This window comes from Salvelinus alpinus, chromosome 9 (assembly GCF_045679555.1).
Source record: "Salvelinus alpinus chromosome 9, SLU_Salpinus.1, whole genome shotgun sequence".
Taxonomy (NCBI): domain Eukaryota; kingdom Metazoa; phylum Chordata; class Actinopteri; order Salmoniformes; family Salmonidae; genus Salvelinus; species Salvelinus alpinus.
Window position 1 is genome coordinate 17660536 of NC_092094.1, and position 23553 is coordinate 17684088.

Sequence of the window (23553 nt, forward strand, 5' to 3'; positions counted from 1 at the left end):
GTGGGCAAGGACCCCTGCTCTGCTAAAATCATTTACAACTGTGTGCCTTTTTCAAGGGATTGTTAAATAAACGTTAACTATTTGGTTGTAATATCATCACCTCAGCACATTTAGCAGAGTTATACAGCAGGTAACTAACTGCATGCTTTTCATGATCAGTAAAAATATGTTGATCATGTAATTTTTAGCCTCACGATATCTCTAAATATTGGCCACCAATAATTGGATATTTGAGTGATATAAAATCAAAGTGAACTATACCTGACAAGTATGAGTGGTTTAGGTTGATTTCTCATCCTTTCTGGGCTCAGCCTGTTAAGCAGCAGAAGGACACATTTGCGGATGAACTGTTAGATGATAATGTTTACATTGCAAGCTACCGGTAGAACAGTTGGCTAAACATATAGGCTAGTGGTACATTTAATTCATGTACTTTCTTCTCCAACCAATGTAAGCCTGCCCAGAAAAGTTAGCTAACATCCCCTTTTCAACATTGTTTTTAAAAGTGTTTAATCATGATTGCTGCTAACAGACATGGTTACATTGATTGATGGATCACGTCAAATTGACTAGCTAGCTAATAACAGATCAGGTCAATATGGCTAGTTAACAAGCTAACTTTCAGGGGATAAACTAGATGGCTATATCCAAATATTGTTTCATTTGCTTGCCATCTAGTGGTAATGACAGTATTCCGACTGATAACTTTACCAGGACGAGGACTTGAAGCAAGCTAAATGACACATAGCTAGCTACATGCCAAATGGATAGGCTACCCTCACGTATCTGAAATTACATGATCAATTGATGTTTACTGATCATGAAAAGCAAGCAGTTACTTGCTGTATAACTCTGATGATGCTCTGATGATGACTATGCTCTTCAAGAGGTGATGATATTGAAACCAAATAGTTAAAACATTTATTTAACAATCCCTTGAAAACGGCACGTAGTTGTCAATGGTTTCAGTGGAGCTGGGGGTCTCCGTACCCTCCAACAGTCAAATCGAACGCTCTGCACCGTATTATTGATAACGCCCTATATGGTGTTGGCATTGTTTTCCCTTTCACGGTTTACGTGCTACCGAAGATGCATAATTAACACTGTTTTGTCCTTGGCATTCAAACACAAGAAGCAAAGCTGGGACTTTGGAGTCTCATCAACTGCCGTAACCGGGTAGAGATCAAAACACATATGATTTTCAACAAACACTTCTTCCTCCAGTAAACAAGGGAGGTCTGAAGGCTGTTCAATTCAGTCAGATTGGCATTAACTTTCTCTATCAGGAAGTAACTGACTCATTTGTCTAATTCTCATCAAAGTTGTCAATTAGGACCACTCTTCTTAACTTCTTTGATATAGGGGGCAGCATTTTCACTTTTGGAGGAATTGCGTGCCCATAGTGAACTGCCTCCTACTCTGTCCCAGATGCTAATATATGCATAGTATTAATTACTATTGGATATAAAACACTCTGACGTTTCTAAAACTGTTTGAATGATGTCTGTGAGTATAACAGAACTCATATGGCAGGCAAAAACCTGAGAAATAATCCAAACAGGAAGTGAGAATTCTGAGACTGGTCAACGTTCAACTCATCGCCTATTCAATTCCCTGTAAGATATGGATTTGTTTGCACTTCCTACGCCTTCCACTAGATGTCAACAGTCTGTAGAATGTGGAATGAAGCTTATGCTGTGTTGTGGGGCCGGATGAGAGGGGAATGAGTCAGTGGTCTGGCAGATTGCCAGTTCCTGGTCACGCGCTTTCCTCATGATATCGCCTTGCGTTCCATAACTTCTACAGATACGAAGGAATGCTCCGGTTAGAACGTTATTGGATATATATGATAACAACATCCTGAAGATTGATTCTCTACTTAGTTTGACCAGTTTATTCGACCTGTTATATAACATTTTGAAGTTTTCGTCCGAGTTCGCCTGCATCTGTGCGAGCGTTTGGACATGTGCACTAAACATGCTAGCAAAAGTAGCTACTTAGACATAAGTAATGGACATTATCGAACAAAACAACGATTTATTGTGGAACTAGGATTCCTGGGAGTGCATTCTGATGAAGATGATCAAAGGTAAGGGAATATTTATGATGTAATTTCGTATTTCTGTTGACTCCAACATGGCGGAGATATTTTGTTATTTTTGAGCGCCGTCTCAGATTATTGCATGGTGTGCTTTTTACGTAAAGTTTTTTTTAAATCTGACACAGCGGTTGCATTAAGAACAAGTGTATCTTTAATTATATGTAAAACATGTATCTTTCATCAAAGGTATGATGAGTATTTCTGTTATTTGACGTGGCTCTCTGCAATTTCTCCGGATATTTTGGAAGCATTTCTGAACATGGCGCCAATGTAAACCGAGATTTGTGGATATACATATGCACATTATCGAACAAAACATAAATGTATTGTGTAACATGATGTCCTATGAGTGTCATCTGATGAAGATCATCAAAGGTTAGTGATTCATTTTATCTCTATTTCTGCTTTTTGTGACTACTATCTTTGGCTGGGAAAATGGCTGGGTTTTTCTGTGGCTATGTACTGAGCTAACATAATCGTTTGGTGTGCTTTCGCCGTAAATCCTTTTTGAAATCAATGTGTAGCTTTAATTTGGTGTCTTTCATGTGGGATTTCATGAAAGATTGATTTTTATAGTAATATATTTGAATTTGGCGCGCTACATTTTTTCTGGCTTTTGGCCAAGTGGGACGCTACCATCCCACATATCGCAGAGAAGTTAAAATCACATGATCAGTCATGCAGAGGTATCTCTCTCTCTCTTTCTCCTTCGCCCCTACTTCCTACTATCTTTCTCTCTCCTACCTCCATTAATCTCTCTCGGGGCCCCAAATCTCAGCTTTGTCAGAGCTTGATGTGTGGGTTTGAATTGTTCAAGGCTGTCTTTTCGCTCTACTGCACACTATTGATTAATAATACTGGCATTGCAAGCTTTTCCTCCTTGCACGTTACTCTTTTGTTTTCATTTATCGCTCCGTCAACAGCCCGTAGTTGATTGATATTCCTGAAGCTGGCCAGGGCCCCTGGGGGCCTCATCGGGGCCACATTTGTTTACAGCTCTTATTAATGATTCACTTAGTTCTGCTTTATTAAGCTACACTCACCGCTGCTCCCAATCTGCAGCCAAGCAGTGGGATGGACCAGACGAGAGAGAAATCCATGTTAAAGTTCCCGAAAGTTCATCCATCCTCTCTGAAAACAAATCTATTTACAAACTCTGTTCCCAGATAATTGAAGAGAGCAGAGTGAATAATTTATGTTGGGTGTGTTACTTGTTACCAGATGAAGGGCGGTGGAATTCAGGTGTCAGCTAGTAGTGATGTTTGTATGACTTGTCAATGACCCTGCTCATCTTTGCTAGCCTGGTTAAACCAGACTGAACCCTGCACTCACCATGACACAATGGTGATCACAGAGTTCAGTCTGGTTGAACCAGGCTATGCCCTTGCCTCTTGTTGTTCCCAGAAGTGTCTACCTGTATGATGTCAGAGTGGATCAGCTGGTCTCCATGCAGTGAGTCCTGTGGGATGGGGATGAGGTATCGGGAGCGCTACATCAAACAGTTCCCCGAGGATGGATCCGTCTGCTCTCTGAACACTGAGGAGACAGAAAAGTGTGTGGTCAACGACGACTGCTGTGAGTCTCAGTGAAACATGGAGATGATCCAAATTGTGACATCAGGATCATGTTGTGGGTTCAGGCGTTTTGTGTTAAAGACTAAAAGATGATGTTTTGTCTATAATATGATGACATATAGTTAAAATAATCTAAAGTAGGACATGAAAACAACCACAAATCCTATGTTGAAAAGCTGCTATATGCCACCAGGCTTAATATTCAGTCAGTGTGTTAGTGGAACATGGTTTCTCAAGTAAATGTTAACAGTAATCGCAAGCTGCTATAACAAAGTCCCATCCCTGTGGATGAGTGTATATCTGTCCATGTAAATCCATCAGCCCCCAGTAGCTGTGTGGTGACAGAGTGGGGCGAGTGGGATCCCTGCAGTACCACCTGTGGGCTGGGTATGAAGCGGCGTGAACGCATGGTGAAGATGCCCCCCTCAGACGGTTCCATGTGCAAGGCGGAGGTGGCAGAGGTGGAGAAGTGCATGATGCCTGAGTGCAGTGAGTAATTCCTCCAACACCCACTCAACAACTGCCTCAGCACTGTGACAGGCAGCCTTGTTCAGCCATCTGCCAAGGGGCCTTGTAGTTTGTACCTATCTAGATCCAACCGGCTAGATACACACTCAAATCGAGAGAGAATACATTCAAACAATAAGATCATTTCGAGTCCCTTCAGCTATGAAAAAACAGTAGCTGAAGATGGCGGAAATGAATGTTGAAACTATTGTTCTGAACAGCAGGGGACATTATTATGTATCATGTATTATGCCTGCTTGGTATATCCCTGCAGACACCATCCTGTGTATGCTGTCTCCGTGGTCGGACTGGAGCGTCTGTAGTGTAACGTGTGGGAAGGGCATGAGGGCACGCCAGCGAATGCTCAAGTCTCCGGACCTAGGGGAGTGTACAGAGGAGCTGGAACAGGTGGAGCGGTGTATGCAGCCTGAGTGTCGTAAGTGTTATCATCAGATGTTGCCGTACTCTTTACCACTACCATCAACACTAAATCACAGTCTGGCCACTGGGAACTTAATGCATAATACTTTAAATTCATATGCTTTTTTAGCACTGTCATAGCTGGTCCCAGATATGTTTGTGCTGTATAGCTGACTCCTAGGGCTCTATTTGCAGCTGGCGTCAAGCCAGCGCAATTGTCAAACATACACTCGTTTGCAATATCGAACTGTTGAACCCTAACCCTCATCGCCAAACCCACTGGCTCCAGGTCATTTATAAGTCTTTGCTAGGTAAAGCCCCACCTTATCTCAGCTCACTGGTCACCATAGCAACACCCACCCGTAGCACAGGTGGGTGTTGCAGGTGGGTGTTGCTACTGGATGACCAGTGAAATATACCCAGCAGGTATATTTCACTGGTCATCCCCAAAGCCAACACTTCCTTTGGCCACCTTTCCTTCCGGTTCTCTGCTGCCAATGACTGGAACGAATTGCAAAAATCACTGAAGCTGGAGTCTTATATCTCCCTCACTAACTTTAAGTATCAGCTGTCAGAGCAGCTTACCGATCACTGCACCTGTACACAGCCAATCTGTAAATAGCACACTCAACCACATCATCCCCATATTGTTATTTATCTTCTTGCTCTTTTGCACCCCACTATCTCTACTTGCACATCATCATCTGCACATCTATCACTCCAGTGTTAATGCTAAATTGTAATTATTTCGCCTTTATGGCCAATTTATTGCCTTACCTCCCTAATCTTCTACATTTGCACACACCGTACATAGATTTTTCTATTGTGTTTTTGACTGTACGTTTGTTTATGTGTAACTCTGTGTTGTTGTGTCACACTACTTTTCTTTATCTTGGTCAGGTCGCAGTTGTAAATGAGAACTTGTTCTCAACTGGCCTACCTGGTTAAATAAAGGTTAAATAAAATTTATATAAATAAATAAATCCAACGCTCTTCTATTTTCAAATCTTATAAATTGGTCATTTACCTGTCTTAAATGAGCTTGCTTGCATTGAGGTGGGAGGGGTGGCAATATCTGAGGTGTGTCCTTAACAATGTGCTTGCATCAAAATGCCAATTTCAGTTTGTGTTGGTGGGGATATTTAAGACCAACCGAAAGCTAGTCTTAACCTGTCTAGCCCCGGGGTTCCGCTAGCGGAACTCCTCCCACATAAAAATAAAAAACCGGCTCGCGGCTGAATCTATCCCTGCTGTTGGGTCTAGTAGTAGCTCCACTATGCCCTATGATAGGCTAGTTGTAATTCTGACATATTGTTTATACCTTTTCAGCACGAAATTCAAAAAATATTTTTGAGAAATATTTAACTTTCACACATTAACAAGTCCAATACAGCAAATGAAAGATAAACATCTTGTGAATCCAGTCAACATGTCCGATTTTTTAAATGTTTTACAGCGAAAACACCACGTATATTTATGTTAGCTCACCACCAAATACAAAAAAGCACAGACATTTTTCACAGCACAGGTAGCATGCACAAAACCAACCAAACTAACCAAGAACCAACCAAACTAACCAAGAAACAACTTCATCAGATGACAGTCTTATAACATGTTACACAATAAATCTATGTTTTGTTCGAAAAATGTGCATATTTGAGCTATAAATCAGTTTTACATACAGGTCCCGTGTGGCTCAGTTGGTAGAGCATGGCGCTTGCAACGCCAGGGTTGTGGGTTCATTCCCCACGGGCGGACCAGGATGAATATGTATGAACTTTCCAATTTGTAAGTCGCTCTGGATAAGAGCGTCTGCTAAATGACTTAAATGTAAATGTACATTGCAGCTACCATCACAGCTACGTCACAAATAGCACCGAAGCAGCCAGAGTAATTACAGACACCAACGTGAAATACCTAAATACTCATCATAAAACATTTCTGAAAAATACATGGTGTACAGCAAATGAAAGACAAGCATCTTGTGAATCCAGCCAATATTTCCGATTTCTTAAGTGTTTTACAGCGAAAACACAATAGCATTATATTAGCTTACCACAATAGCCAGAAACACAAGCCATTTACCAGCAGCAAAAGTTAGCGATCGTAACAAACCAGCAAAAGATCTATAATTTTTGACTAACCTTGATAAGCTTCATCAGATGACAGTCCTATAACATCAGGTTATACATACACTTATGTTTTGTTCGAAAATGTGCATATTTAGAGCTGAAATCAGTGGTTATACATTGTGCTAACGTAGCATCTTTTTCCTACAACGTCCGGATATTTTTCTGACACTCACATATTCTGACCAAATAACTATTCATAAACATTACTAAAAAATACATGTTGTATAGGAAATGATAGATACACTAGTTCTTAATGCAATCGCCGTGTTAGAATTCTAAAAATAACTTCATTACGACATGCAGTTTGCGTTATGGCGAGAGAGTGCCCAAAATCTGGGCGCAAACTATTAGTAAACATGTTCCGACAGATATATGAAATAGCATCATAAATGGGTCCTACGTTTGTTGAGCTTCCATCAGAATGTTGTACAAGGGGTCCTTTGTCGGGAACAATCGTTGTTTGGTTTTAGAATGGCATTTTTCCCTCTCGAATGAGCAAGCAAAACTAGCTAAGTGGCGCTAAGCTCTCCTTCGTCACCAAACGCAAAGAACGCAACATGTCTAAACTCCCGAAAAAATTTCAATAATCTAATAAAACTATATTGAAAAAACATACTTTACAATGATATCTTCACATTTATCAAATAAAATCAAAGCCGGAGATATAAGACGTCTATAACGATTGCTTTTCAGAAGCCAATACTGGTGACCTTTATGCGCTTCCTGAACAAACAAATTCTGGGGTCATGTCAGTCTCTTTTGCCCATAGAAAGAGATTGAGACCCCATTTCACCTCTCACAGCCTATTGACATCTAGTGGAAGGCGTATGAAGTGCATGTATAGTCATAAATCTCAAGCAAAATGATATCGAGGCTCTGCCTGGAACAGAGCCTCGATTTGAGATTTTTCACTTTCTGACAGGAAGTTTGCTGCAAAATGAGTTCTGTTTTACTCACAGATATAATTCAATCGGTTTTAGAAACTTGAGAGTGTTTTCTATCCAATAGTAATAATAATATGCATATTGTACGAGCAAGAATAGAGTACGAGGTCGTTTAAATTGGGCACGATTTTCCCCCAAAGTGTAAATAGCGCCCTCTATCCTCATTAAGCTGTAACGCGACGGTAGCACAGCCTATCCAGCTGTGACGCACAGTGCCCATATGCACATGGAACCAGAGAGATGTGCTTTTTGTGCCTGTAAACCTCGTATTTATAAACAAAACAAATGTTTTTTCCAATTTCGTTACATTTGATTAAAACCCCTCCTCTTAATGACGGCAGTCTTTTTTGTCCAATACATTCACAAAGTAGACTATCAATACAGGGTTTGGCTCATGAGACCGATTTGAAATAAATCTTAAATCACCACAGCTTTATTAAAAGATCAAGTTTGGCAGCAGCAAAACAGTGAGCGGACATCTCCTATTTATCCATGTAGACTATTACATTATTTTAGCCAGCTCCTGTTATTATTGTGGATGTGCGTAAAAACCCCTACATGTAGGCTACAGTTGAAGTCGGAGGTTTACATACACCTTAGTCAAATACATTTAAACTCAGTTTTTCACAATTCCTGACATTTAATCCTAGTAGAAATTCCGTCTTAGGTCAGTTAGGATCACCACTAAATTTTAAGAAATTGAATGTCAGAATAATAGTCGAGATAATTATTTATTTCAGCTTCCCAGTGGGTCACATTCCCAGTGGGTCAGATGTTTACATACACTCAATTAGTATTTGGTAGCATTGCCTTTAAATTGTTTAACTTGGGTCAAACTTTTCGGGTAGCCTTCCACAAGCTTCCCACAATAAGTTGGGTGAATTTTGGCCCATTCCTCCTGACAGAGCTGGTGTAACTGAGTCAGGTTTGTAGCCCTCCTTGCTCGCACACACTTTTTCAGTTCTACCCAAAAATGTTCTATAGGATTGAGGTCAGGGCTTTGTGATGGCCACTCCAATACCTTGACTGTTGTCCTTAAGCCATTTTGCCAGAACTTTGGAAGTATGCTTGGGGTCATTGTCCATTTGGAAGACCCATTTGCGACCAAGCTTTAACTTCACTTCCTGACTGATGTCTTGAGATGTTGCTTCAATATATCCACATAATTTTCCTGCCTCATGATGCCATCTATTTTGTGAAGTGCACCAGTCCCTCCTGCAGCAAAGCACCCCCACAACACGATGCTGCCATCCCCGTGCTTCACGGTTGGGATGGTGTTCTTCGGCTTGCAAGCCTCCCCCTTTTTCTTTCAAACATAACGATGGTCATTATGGCCAAACAGTTCTATTTTTGTTTAATCAGACCAGAGGATATTTCTCCAAAAAGTATCATCTATGTCCCCATGTGGAGTTGCAAACCATAGTCTGGCTTTTTTATGGTGGTTTTGGAGCAGTGGCTTCTTCCTTGCTGAGCGGCCTTTTGTGGATATAGATACTTTTGTACATGTTTCCTCCAGCATCTTCCCAAGGTCCTTTGCTGTTGTTCTGGGATTGATTTGCACTTTTTGCACCAAAGTACGTTCATCTCTAGGAGACAGAACGCGTCTCCTTCCTGAGTGGTATGACGGCTGCGTGGTCCCATGGTATTTATACTTGCATACTATTGTTTGTACAGATGAACGTGGTACCTTCAGGCGTTTGGGAATTGCTCCCAAGGATGAACCAGACTTGTGGAGGTCTACAAGTTTTTTTTCTGAGGTCTTGGCTGATTTCTTTAGATTTTCCCATGATGTCAAGCAAAGAGGCACTGAGTTTGAAGGTAGGCCTTGAAATACATCCACAGGTACACCTCCAATTGACTCAAATGATGTCAATTATCCTATCAGAAGCTTCTAAAGCATGACATAATTTTCTGGAATTACAAGCTGTTTAAATGCACAGTCAACTTAGTGTATGTAAATTCCTGACCCACTGGAATTGTGATTCAGTGAATTATAAGTGAAATAATCTGTCTGGAAACAATTGTTGGAAAAATTACTTGTGTCATGCACAAAGTAGATGTCCTAACCGACTTGCCAAAACTATAGTTTGTTAACAAGACATTTGTGGAGTGGTTGAAAAGCAAGTTTTAATGACTCGAACCTAAGTGTATGTAAACTTCCGACTTCAGCTGTATATGCCCATCATGGAATGAGAGATGAGATCATCTGATTACACTCATATTTAGAAACATTTACGTTATTTTCCTCTAACAATTGCTTGTTTTCCGTTTCATTTGATTAAAAACCCCTTACCCTACTATAACTACTGCTGGATCAACAGCAATGCATCTGGTGTCTTTTTTATCGTGGCCATGCACAAGTAGCCTATCATAAAAGGTTTTCTAAATGGTCTACTCGTGAGGCTTTTCCATTTTTCACAATTCACAAAGGCCTATCTCCAGTGCTCCATTCGGCTTGTATCCGTCCCCATTTCCAAAGAGAGCCTCTTGTCCAGTTACCAAAGACACGCTCCTCCAGACATAGGCTATTCAAAATGTACTGTCCTATAACGCCATATCAACGGTAGGCCTAGGCTATAGCTTTGAGAACATGCCTCACACATACAATACAATTTACGGGAGCCTAGTATTTTTTATATTAGGTGAAGTGCGAAGCGTAAAGGCCTAGAGCCTACTCATTGAAGCCAATTACAAATGTTGACTGTCAACACTCCCCAATTTATTTTTACTGTTGCTACCACTCGTTACTGTAGCAGCCTGTGCTATTTAATAAACTGTAGGATCAATCCACAATGGACTAAGAGGAGAATATTCCGTTCCCCTAGCCAAGTTGGAGTTCATGGAAATGCAAAGATTGTCAATAACCAACAGAACTTGAGACACAAGCATGCAGTATTAAGCCATGGAACCCCTTGATTGGTCAGTGCAGTGAGTGGGCAAGTCCTCATCACACCTAGAATTTGTTTATTCCATAGACATTATGCGGCATTCAAAACAACTGGGAACTCAGAAAAATACGAGGTCAAATCATGAAGTCAGTGATATTCAGGTCGTAAAGTCGGAGCTCAAGAAAGAGGCGGGAAAAATGTATTTTTCCAAGTTCCCAGATGTTTTGAACGCACTGAAGTCGGAAGTCAGAGATTTCCCAGTTCCCAGTTGTTTTGAACGCGTAATTAAAACAATCAGCGAAAGCACTGACATCATCCACTTAAATCCTATGGAAAACTCCCAATGGCACATGAAGCTGGAAGTATTTGAATTTGAAGCGCGTTGCTGAATTGGGCTGAATGTAGGCTGAATGGCACCAACAAATAGCTAAGGATCATGGTGAAAGTGGCCGTAACTAGCAAAGGATCATGGTCGATTTAGTCATTTTCGTCCTGCCTGAGAGAGTCAACCAACCGGGCCCGAGCCTCTTCGTAGCCTGCCATCCCGATATTGGTCTGTGTCAGCACATGGGCCTGTGTGATGACAAATGTAGTAGTCAGAATAGATCACTTTGTAGCGAACTTTAAACGTTTTCACAGTGGGGATCGAACTTAATCATAATAAACAAATTTTGAGCCCAAAACAGACGTCTAAATTTGTTTTGTTTGACCTTTCTGGCGACTGCAATTTTCATAGGCTTGCTAGGGCAGACCATGGCTTTTGGCATTGATATGTCATGACTTCACACTCCAGACAGGACATTCGGGGTTTATTCATCAAAACCCAGCCATTTTGCGCCACAGACAGCTATTGTGCTCATAATAATGGCTGTGAAAATAGCAAAAATATTTTTCACAAACCCTTGGACCTATAGCACTACCTCTAACGCTTAGATTTACTATTACGTTAGGTTTGTTACAATAGAGCACCATATGGTTTGTTTAGCACAGGAGCTGACTATACAGCACAATCAGACCTGGGACCAGGCAAGCACTGTCTCTGGATTTCGTCACCTGATGAAAAAAATGTAACCGCGTTACAATGTCCCCTCACGCACACATTTCAGCAGCAAAGTAATTCCCAAACTCTGAAACATCACAGAGAGAAATTGAAAGTGAATTGACACAGGCACCCTATCTAGCTCTCTCCACTGATAGTTGGACCTCCAGAGCAACTCAAAGCTACCTCACTGTGACGGTTCACTATGTACTGGAAGCTACCTCACTGTGACGGTTCACTATGTACTGGAAGCTACCTCACTGTGACGGTTCACTATGTACTGGAATCTACCTCACTGTGACGGTTCACTATGTACTGGAAGCTACCTCACTGTGACGGTTCACTATGTACTGGGAGCTACCTCACTGTGACGGTTCACTATGTACTGGAAGCTACCTCACTGTGATGGTTCACTATGTACTGGAAGCTACCTCACTGTGACGGTTCACTATGTACTGGAAGCTACCTCACTGTGACGGTTCACTATGTACTGGAAGCTACCTCACTGTGACGGTTCACTATGTACTGGAAGCTACCTCACTGTGACGGTTCACTATGTACTGGAAGCTACCTCACTGTGACGGTTCACTATGTACTGGAAGCTACCTCACTGTGACGGTTCACTATGTACTGGATTGGGAGATGAAGAGCTACATGTTGTCAAAGATAAGAAGCACTTTTAATTTTTATGTTTTTCTCCCCTTGATTTCATACAGTAGAGACAGAAACCAGGCCTAGTCAGTCATGCTGCCATTTTTCTGAATGGAAAGTTTTATTTGTCTATAGACAAAATAAGAGTTCATTGTTTAATGCGTGATGTGATTTAATTTTTTGGTTAAATATAAAGATACCGAAACCGTACCATTACCATGGCCCACAACCATGATACATACCAAACCGTGGGCCCACTGTACCATTGCATCCATACAAGTTATATTTGCATGATTTACATGATTCATGATTCATCATTATCATTGGTTCCTGCACGTGACTAACCAATACCTCACGAGGCTTCTTCTCTCCAAGCTGAGACCTTGAAACTGAGATACCCCTTTCGGGTTCTCAGAGCAATGTTCTGGGCATACTGCAAAATTGCTAATACTGATAGTGAGGATTCTTTCCATGCACCATCAGTCAGTCACTTGCATGAACCCAATTGGTTATGAGAAAAGAAGCATGTATGCTAAACATACGATCTGTGTACAATCTGATACACATACTGATAAAAATGTTCCCTCACAATTGTATGGTTTAAAGAAATGATGAAAAAGAGGTGGCAAACAAGTCAGGCTGCTCAGCTGATTGGTTGAAATACTGTGAATTGAGAAATGTTGTGACTAAACTTAACAAAAATAGGAAATATTACCAAACAAAGATAAATGACATACAAAACAATAGAAAAAGACTGTGGATTACCTTAAATGTTATAATGGGCAGAAAGCCCAATTAATCTCCAGCGTTCATTGAAGTTAATGAGTTATTTATAACAAAATCTTTTGATATTGCCAATCATTTCAATGACTATTTCACTAGTAATGTGGAAAAACTCAGAAGTGAAATGACAACATTAAACATTAAAATAATGAAAGAGAATGATTGCTGTTTTACATTTGGTCAAGTTAGTGTGGGAGAGGGGATAAGCCAAGCCATCAGGTATAGACAACCTTGATGGGAAACTATTGAGAATGGTAGCAGACTGTATTGCCACCCCTATTTGCTATATCTTAACCAAAGCCTAAAGGAGTGTGTGTGTTGACAGGCGTGGGAGGAAGCTAAAGTAATTCCACTGTCTAAAAATACTAAAGCACCCTTTGCTGGCCTTAACAGCCGCCCAATCAGTTTGCTGTCTGTTCTTAGTAAACTGATGGAGAGGATTGTGTTTGAGCAAATACAATGCTATTTTTCAGAGAACAAGTTAACTACTGACTTTCAGCATGCATATAGAGAAGGGCACTCCATTTGTATTGCACTGACTCAGATGACTGATGATTGGTTAAAATAAATGGATAATAATAAGATAGTTGGAGCTGTATTGTTAGATTTCAGTGCAGCCTTTGATGTTATTGATCATGAATTGTTATTGAAAAAACGAAATTGCTATGGCTTTACATGACCTCCCATCACATGGTTGGATAGTTTTTTATCCAATAGAACCTAAAGAGTGTTCTTCAATGGAAGCTTCTATAACATCAGATATGTACAGTGCGGTGTCCCTCAGGGCAGTTGCCTTAGGCCGTTACTCTTCTCTATTTTTACAAATGATTTGCCACTGGTCTTACACAAAGCGGTACCCCCTGTATTTAGCCACTATAACTATGTATGCTATTGATTTCACACTCTACATGTCAGCACCCAAAGCCAGTGAGCTCACTGAAATTCTAAATAAAGAGTTAGTCAGTATCAAAATGGGTGATTAATAATAAACTGGTCTTAAATATATCTAAAACTAAAAGTATTATGTTTGTTTCAAAACATTCTCTGAGACCTAAACCTCATTATCATGGTCAAGTCATATTGACAAAGTGGTTGTGAAGTTGGGGAGGGTTATGTCTGTTATAAAACCAAAAATCAACTGTACTAGTTATTCAGGCTCTGCGATTGTCCCATCTTGATTGCTGTCCAGTAATATGGTTAAGTGCAGCAAAGAAAGACCTAACAAAGCTGCAGCTTGCTCAAAACAGAGCAGCACGCCTTGCCCTTAACTGCACATATAGAACTAACATCAACAACATGCCAGTCTTTCCTGGTTGATGGTTGATGAGAGATTGACTGATTCTATTCTAGTTTTTATTTGAAATATTACTGTGCCGAAAATTCCAGATTTTCTGCATAATCAAATAATATTCAGCTCACCCATACATACCCCACAAGACATGCCACCAGGGGTCACTTCACAGTCCCCAAGCCCAAAACGAATTCACGGCAACCCACACTTTTATAGAGTACCATGATCTCATGGAACTCCCTTCCATCTCCAATTACTCAAACAAACAGCAAAATTACATAAAAAAAAAACCCAGATTAAACAATAACTCATGGAATGGCGGGGACTATGAGGGGACACACACAAACACAAGCACACACACACTAACACACATTCTTTTTTGTTGTTTTAGTGTTTGTATATCGTTGTATTTTAAATGTGTGTGACTGTTCTTGTCTCAGTGTTTTGCTACTTATCATGTTTTGTGTTTTTTTGGACCCCAGGAAGAGTAGCTGCTACTTCTGCAAAAGCTAATGGCGATCCGAATAAACAAATAAATAAACAAATAAGGACAGAGTCAGTCACTTACACTTCATTCACCCCCCCCCCCCCGATCTCTTCCCAGCTACGGACTGCATGGTGTCAGAGTGGACGGAGTGGTCCGAGTGTAATAAGTCCTGCGGGAGAGGCCACACCATCAGGACGCGCATGGTGAAGCTGGAGCCCCAGTTTGGAGGGGAGCCCTGCTCTGAGACGGTCCAGAGGAAGAAGTGTAAGATCAGGAAGTGCAAACGGGGCTCCAGGGCCAGCGAGGAGAAGAAGAGACGGCGGGGGGGAGAGGTGGGCGGCGGGAAGGAGAAGAGAAGGGGAAGACAGCAAGGACGGGACGCCGCAGTGGAGGAACAGCCAGGTCAGTCATCATCATCACCTGTGTGGCATATATACTGTATATACACATTTTTTATCTTCATCATTATCACCTCTTTCATTTATATCATTGATACATGCTTTATCCACCACCTTGATGTATCCTTTATATCCCAAATATAGGGTTAAATAAATCGGGCTTGTCACTGACGATGATTTCCCAGTCACTCATTATTCATTTGGATTTCCCATAAGTCCTGCTGAGGTATTATTTGTATCTCAGAATGTAGATCAAATGAAATCAAATTTTATTTGTCACGTGCCGAATACCACAGGTGTAGATCTTAGCGTGAAATGCTTACTTACAAGCCCTTAACCAACAATGCAGAGTTAAGAAAAATAAGAGTTAAGAAAAATATTTACTAAATAAACAAAAGTTAAAAATAAAAGCGCAACAATAAAATAACAATAACGTGGCTATATAATTGGCTCATTCATCCCCCTCCTCTCCCCTGTAACTATTCCCCAGGTCGTTGCTGCAAATGAGAACGTGTTCTCAGTCAACTTACCTGGTAAAATAACGGTAAAATAAAAAATAAAAAATATACAGGGGGTACTGGTACAGAGTCAATGTGTGGGGGTACAGGTTAATCAAGGTAATTGAGGTAATATGTACATGTTGGTAGGGGTAAAGTGATTATGCATAGATAATAGATAATAAACAGTGAGTAGCAGCAGTGTATAAAAAGGGGGGGGGGGGGGGGTCAATGCAAATAGTCCAGGTAGCCATTTGATTAGCTGTTCAGTAGTCTTATAGCTTGGGGTAGAAGCTGTTAAGAAGCCTTTTGGACCAAGACTTGGTGCTCTGGTACCACTTGCCGTGCGATAGCAAAGGGAACAGTCTATGACTAGGGTGGCTGTAGTCTTTGGCAATTTTAGGGCCTTCCTCTGACACCGCCTGGTATAGAGGTCCTGGATGGCAGGACGCTTGGCCCCAGTGATATACTGGATCATATGCACTACCCTCTGTAGCACCTTGCCGTCTGAGGCCGAGCAGTTGCCATACCAGGCGATGATGCAACCAGTCAGGATGCTCTCAATCGTGCAGCTGTAGAACTTTTTGAGGATCTGAGGACCCATGCCAAATCTTTTCAGTCTCCTGAGGGGGAATAGGTGTTGTCATGCCCTCTTCATGACTGTCTTGGTGTGTTTGGACCATGATAATTTGTTGGTGATGTGGACACCAAGGAACTTGAAGCTCTCAACCTGCTCCACTACAGCCCTGTCGATGAGAATGGGGGCGTGCTCTGCCCTCCTTTTCATGTAGTCCACGATCATCTCCTTTGTTTTGACCACGTTGAGGGAGAGTTTGTTGTCCTGGCACCACACTTCCAGGTCTCTGACCCCCTCCCTATAGGCTGTCTCATCGTTGTCGGTGATCAGGCCTACCCCCATTGTGTCATCGGAAAACTTAATGATGGTGTTGGAGTCGAGCTTGGCCACACAGTCATGTGTGAACATGGGGTACAGGAGGGGGCTGAGCACACAGCCTTGAGGGGACCACATGTTGAGGATCAGCGTGGCAGATGTGTTGTTGCCTACCCTTACCACCTGGGGGGCGGCCCGTCAGGAAGTTCAGGATCCAGTTGCAGAGGGAGGTGTTTAGTCATAGGGTAGCTTAGTGATGAATAGTCAATGAACAGCATTCTCACATAGGTGTACCTTTTGTCCAGGTGGGAAGGGGCAGTGTTGAGTGCAATAGAGATTGTGTCATCTGTGGATCTGTTGGGGCGGTATGCAAATTGGAGTGGGTCTCAGGTTTCTGGGATGATGGTGTTGATGTGAGCCATGACCTGCCTTTCAAAGCACTTCATGGCTACAGACGTGAGTGCTATGGGTCAGTAGTCATTTAGGCAGGTTACCTTGGAGTTCTTGAGCCCTGGGACTATGATGGTCTGCTTGAAACATGTACAGTGCCTTGCAAAAGTATTCATCCCCCCTTGGCGTTTTTCCTATTTTGTTGCATTAAAACCTGTAATTTAAATTGATTTTTATTTGGATTTCATGTAATGGACATACAACAAATTGTCCAAATTGGTGAAGTGAAATTTTAAAAATGATTTGTTTCAAACAATTTGAAAGAAAAAAATATATGAAAAGTGGTGTGTGCATATGTATTTACCCACTTTGCTATGAAGCCCCTAAATAAGATCTGGTGCAACCAATTACCTTCAGAAGTCACATAATTAGTTAAAGTCCACCTGTGTGCAATCTAAGTGTCACATGATCTGTCACATGATCTCAGTATATATACACCTGTTCTGAAAGGCCCCAGAGTCTGCAACGCCACTAAGCTCTCCAAACAGATCAGGGACAAAGTTGTGGAGATGTACAGATCAGGGTTGGGTTATAAAAATATTCCAAAACTTTGAACATCCCACGGAGCACCATTAAATCCAGTATTAAACATTTTTAAGAATATGGCACCACAACAAACCTGCCAAGAGAGGGCCTCCCACCAAAACTCACAGACCAGGCAAGGAGGGCATTAATCAGAGAGGCAACAAAGAGACCAAAGATAACCATTAAGTAGCTGCAAAGCTCCACCACAGAGATTGGAGTATCTGTCCAAAGGACCACTTTAAGCCATACGCTCCACAGAGCTGGGCTTTACAGAAGAGTGGCCAGAAAAAAGCCATTGCTTAAAGAAAAAAATAAGCATACACGTTTGGTGTTCGCCAAAAGGCATGTGAGAGACTCCCCAAACATATGGAAGAAGGTACTCTGGTCAGATGGGACTAAAATTGAGCTTTTTGGCCATCAAGGAACATGCTATGTCTGGCGCAAACCCAACATCTCTCACCACCCGGAGAACACCATCCCCACAGTGAAGCATGGTGGTGGCAGCATCAAGCTGTGGGGATGTTTTTCATCGGCAGGGACTGGGAAACTGGTCAGAATTGAAGGAATGATGGATGGCGCTAAATACAGAGAAATTCTTGAGGGAAACCTGTTTCAGTATTCCAGAGATTTGAGACTGGGACAGAGGTTCACCTTCCAGCAGGACAATGACCCTAAGCATACTGCGAAAGCAACACTTGAGTGGTTTAAGGGGAAACATTTAAATGTCTTGGAATGGCCTAGTCAAAGCCCAGACCTCAATCAAATCCAGAATCTGTGGTATGACTTAAAGATTGCTGTACACCAGCGGAACCCATCCAACTTGAAGGAGCTGAAGCAGTTTTGCCTTGAAGAATGGAAATCCAAGTGGCTAGATGTGCCAAGCTTATAGCGACATACCCCAAGAGACTTGCAGCTGTAATTGCTGCAAAAGGTGGCTCTACAAAGTATTGATTTTGGGGGGGTGAATAGTTATATGCAAGTTTTCATTTTTCTTTGTCTTATTTCTTGTTTGTTTCACAAAAAAAATTATTTTGCATCTTCAAAGTGGTAGGCATGTTGTATGAATCAAATGATACAAACCCCCCAAAAATCGATTTTAATTCCAGGTTATAAGGCAACAAAATAGGAAAAATGCCAAGGGGGGTCAATACTTTCGCAAGTCAATGTAGGTATTACAGACTCAACCTGCCAGGGACAGGTTGAAAATGTCAGTGAAGACACTTGCCAGTTGGTCAGCGCATGCTCGTAGTACGTGTCCTGGTAATCCATCAGGCCATGTGGCCTTGTGAATGCTGACCTGTTTAAAGGTCTTACCCACATTGGCTACGTCGAGCGTGATCACACAGTCGTCCGGCACAGCTGGTGCTCTCATTCATGCTTCAGTGTTGCTTGCCTTGAAGCACGCATAGAAGTTATTTAGCTCATCTGGTAGACTTGTGTCACTGGGCAGCTCGCGTCTGGTCTTCCCTTTGTAGTCCGTAATAGTTTGCAAGCCCTGCCACATCCGACGAGCATCGGAGCCGGTGTAGTAGGATTCAATCTTAGTCCTGTATTTACGCTTTGCCCGTTTGATGGTTTGTCTGAGAGCATAGCGGAATATCTTATAAGCGGGTTGGAGTTCCGCTCCTTGAAAGCGGCAGCTCTACCCTTTAGCTCAGTTCGGACATTCCTCATGTCAAATTTCTCATGCAGCCCACTCTTAATCCATCCACCCAAGTCCTGAGATGATCATTGCTGCCCCCTCCCTTCCTGCCTGGCTGGCTGTGTTAGAGCGGCTACACTCAGTGCTGATCAGCCCTGTCAGGTTGATAAAGTGACTGGGCCTGCTCACAGATGGCCGTCATGATGCTCCCAGCAGGTAGAGGCAGAGCAGTCAGGGTGGGCTTTGGACTGTTGCCTCCCCGCAGAGACAGGTTTCTTTAACCCGTGGCTAATGAGCTGGTGACGGTGACAAATACCCCCACAGATCTGTCTGGGGCTGGGAAGAATACCCCTCCACCACCACAACCCACACCACCCACCATTCATCATCACTAAAAAAGGGCGGTAGGGAGCGGACCGGGACTCCATGCTCTCTGGAGCATGGATGATTGTTCAGTCTAATGTAAGGCTAAGAATGATTGGTCATGAAATTAAGGCTTGGACATTGCACATTTGATATGTCTCACTTGTGCTTGCTCACATGAATGAATATGTCATAATCAAGTAAAATATTTGGTGCATGATTGATTTGGCTGACTAAGTAAATCCACCTGAAACACCAACCTGGTCTCAGAGCATTTTGTATTATTCTGTATGTAAATCTGAGACACTACATTTAATATGAAATGTTACATTTGGTATTGTTACATTTGGTGTGGTTAATTAAGGTAAAAACTAAAGGAGGGTGGTTGGTCAGGGTAGAGGTGTAGGCGTATAACCCAGACATCTAGTAACCCAAAGGTTGCGAATTCCAATCGCATCACGGACAAGTTTAGCATTTTAGCTAATTCGCATACCTTTCTACTACTTACTACTTTTTAGCTACTTTTCAAATACTTAGCATGTTAGCTAACCCTTCCCCTAACCCTAACCTTAACCATTTAACCTAACTCCTTAACTTAACTCAATCTTAAACCTAACCCCTATTCTAGCTAACGAAATGTAACACTAAATGGAGTGTCTTGGATTTACACACAGAATAATACAAAATGCTCTGAGACCAGGTTGGAAACCCCCCTCTCTCGTCTCATTGACTTGGTCCCACAGGTTGTAAGATGAAGCCCTGGTCCAGTTGGACGGACTGTACCAAGCACTGCGGTGGGGGGATCCAGGAGCGCTTAATGGCTGTGAAGAAGAGAGCCAAGAGTGCCCCTGCACAGGTCACCAGCTGCAAGGACAGGAAGGAGATCCGTGCTTGTAATGTCCAGCCCTGCTAGGGGGCTCTGCTGTCTATTTGTGTTTATCTTTGTTAGGGCTGGGGGGAGGAAGGAGAAACAGACTGTCAGTGTTGATTTAGCCTGGGTTGGCAGTCAGTGTGATGGATACAGCACCTGTGTGTTGGAGGGAGATGAGAGATTCTCCAGAGACTCCATTACTGTGGATCACTGGGCTGAGGACGAGACCAGCGTCAGTCATTAGTCTTATAGTAGCCTCCTCACTCAGCAGGCCAATGTATTACTATGTAACCAACATACAGTACACCACAACTTCACAATCACACACAACACATCTTTTTTTACAATGTTATTTTTGTCTTTATACTACAGTTGTATTGGCTTTACTAGCTAGCACTGATAACACTCTTTCACTCTTGCATGTCTAACGTTTCTCAGTCAGAAGACTTCACTGGTAGTGGCCCTAGACTTCAAAATGTGGCCAAATGATGATGATAACCATGTTTTAAAGGGCACTTGCAGATCTTAGAAAGAGCCACTTCAGTCCAGGCCTCCAGTCTAGGGCATCAAAAGGAATTTGCATTTGGCATTTTTCCTGCCCCCAATTTCTTTATCCGCATCAGATAGTTGAGTTTCACTCCAGCATTCATGTATCATTAAGGCAGGTCTCCAAACTTCACTGTCCAGTTGATTTGAGCATAGTAACCCTGCTGGTATAACCACAATACTCCATACAGGTTGTACAAAGTAGCTCTGTATACACAGTAAGACTTTTTTGGAAAATCAGTGTTGATTGTATTGAAACGTTATTGAATGAAAATACCAACCAAGTAATTTATAGAAAATATTGTATCCTGTGTTTAGTTTGTTAATTTGACAATTATATTCCAAGACAAAGCACAGGTGAACAATCATTACAGGTTTTTGTATGCCTCAATACATTATTATTTTCAAGACAAGAATCTGTTGTGACTTTTTATTCCATTGTAAGACATGTAAAGTCTTAAACATGCCTCGTTGAGTGTGCATAATTACATATTTTGTTTCTTTTGTTGTTGTATTTTGATAAGAATGTCAGACAAGACTCTTTCCAAAGTCATATGTAGATGTTCTCTCCGTCATTTTATCAGTCCTCTCTCTTTCTTCTTTTGCCTCTATACCATATTACTATTTTGGAATAAATCACCTTTACCATAAAAGTAAACGTCATAAATCATTTTGTGAATGTCTTTTTGCTCATCTCCCACCTTTTCTATAGACATGTACTGTTTTGTCCTGTCCAATGATTTGCCCACTTAAAGCACTTCTAGATGATTGTAGAAGCCATTCTTTCATAAAGCTCTCAACAAAATAATCATTGAGTATGAAAGTGAGTACCCAGCTCCAGGTTTAGAGAGATGAGCCACCTCCCAGCTTCAGGTTTAGAGAGATGAGCCACCTCCCAGCCCAACCTGGTCTCAGAGCATTTTGTAATATTCTTGTAAATCTGAGAGACTTCATTTATTACGTGTAACGTTTTGTACGGTATGCATTCATTTGTGGATGTCCTTCACCCATTTCGTATGATATGTTCCAAATTCCAATTAGTATTAAATGTAACAAATTTGCAACACCCCATGGGTCTCCCGGTCGCGGCCAGCTGCGACAGAGTCTGGATTGAACCCAGAATCTCTAGTGGCACAGCTAGCACTGCGATGCAATGCCTTAGACCACTGCGCCATGTTACAAATTTGCAAAAAGTACAATATTTAATGGATTTGTTACGAATATGCAAAATATTTGCGATATTACGAATTCTAGCTAGGTGGCTAACATTAGCTAGCTGGCTAACGTTAGCGAGGCTAGGGCCTCCCGAATGGCGCAGTGGTCTAAGGCATTGCATCGCAGTGCTAGCTGTGCCACTAGAGATTCTGGGTTCAATCCAGACTCTGTCGCAGCTGGCCGCGACCGGGTGACCCATGGGGTGGTGCACGATTGGCCCAGTGTCGTCCGGGTTAGGGGAGGGTTTGGCCGGCAGGGATGTTCTTGTCCTATTGCGCACTAGTGACACCTATGGCGGGCCTGGCGCAGTGCACGCTGACACGCTCACCAGGTGTATGGTGTTTCCTCCGACACATTGATGCGGCTGGCTTCCAGGTTAAGTGGGCATTGTGTCAAGAAGCAGTGCAGCTTGGTTGGGTTGTGTTTCGGAGGACGCACGGCTCTCGACCTTCGCCTCTCCTGAGTCCGTACGGGAGTTGCAGTGATGAGACAAGACCGTAACTACCAATTGGATACCACGAAATTGGGGATAAATAGGGGTAAAAAATACATTTTTAAATACATTCTTTAAATTACATTAGCTGGGTTAGGGTTAAGTTTAGGAGTTATGTTAAAGGTTTAGGAGAAGGGTTAGCAAACATGCTAAGTAGTTTAAAAGTTGTTTGTGATGAGATTCGAACAAGCAACCTGTGGGCTGTTAGACGTCCGCGTTATATGCCCACCCATCCAACCCAAACCAACCACACCAAACTTAACATACCGTCTCATACTAATTTAGGTGTTCTGGATGTACTTTTACTATGTTACGTCTAGTCTATGAGACCAGGCTGCCATTTAGAGATGAGCCACATCCCAGCTGCACTGTATCAGAACAGCCAACAGGGGGAGAAAGAGCCTTGATTATAAATGTTCTGCCAAATCAGCCCTGTACCTCAGTTACTGTTCAGCCACAAGTTTACCAGGGATGTCATAGATTTAAGAGAACAAATATCAGATAGACTTTCTTTGTTAAAGTAAGGTTCAACGTCAAATGTAAATTAAATGTCAAAATACAAGAGTTGCATTCCTTTCTTGAATTTCAAAAGCGGAAGAACACTTGTATTTCAATAAGGCGTTATATCCTGCCACTGGAGCCATGGTAACAAACACTGAGGCCTACATTGCACACTCATGAAAGATTTACTATGAATTGTGGGACAGACACTTGCCGATACAGACATTAAATATCCATGGTGGGGGGCTGAGTGAGGCATCCGCCGAGACAAACAGTGATAAATGGCAGAGTACACCACCCTGTGGATGAAGGGGACTGGGGGGCGGTGGGGTTTAAACCGCTC

General features: G+C 42.1%; 1 protein-coding gene across 2 annotated transcripts in view; it reads left to right on the plus strand.

Moving 5' to 3' along the window:
* Positions 1-21659, plus strand: part of LOC139584422 (spondin-1-like) — a 127987-nt gene extending 106328 nt beyond the window's left edge. For both annotated transcript variants that reach the window (XM_071416229.1, XM_071416230.1), the window contains 5 exons: positions 3506-3676; positions 3997-4164; positions 4457-4618; positions 14935-15219; positions 20328-21659. In XM_071416229.1, coding sequence (XP_071272330.1) covers positions 3506-3676; positions 3997-4164; positions 4457-4618; positions 14935-15219; positions 20328-20497 — 956 coding nt within the window. In that variant the 3' untranslated portion in view covers positions 20498-21659. The remainder of the gene's footprint in view (positions 1-3505; positions 3677-3996; positions 4165-4456; positions 4619-14934; positions 15220-20327) is intronic.
* The last annotated feature ends 1894 nt before the right edge of the window (positions 21660-23553 follow it).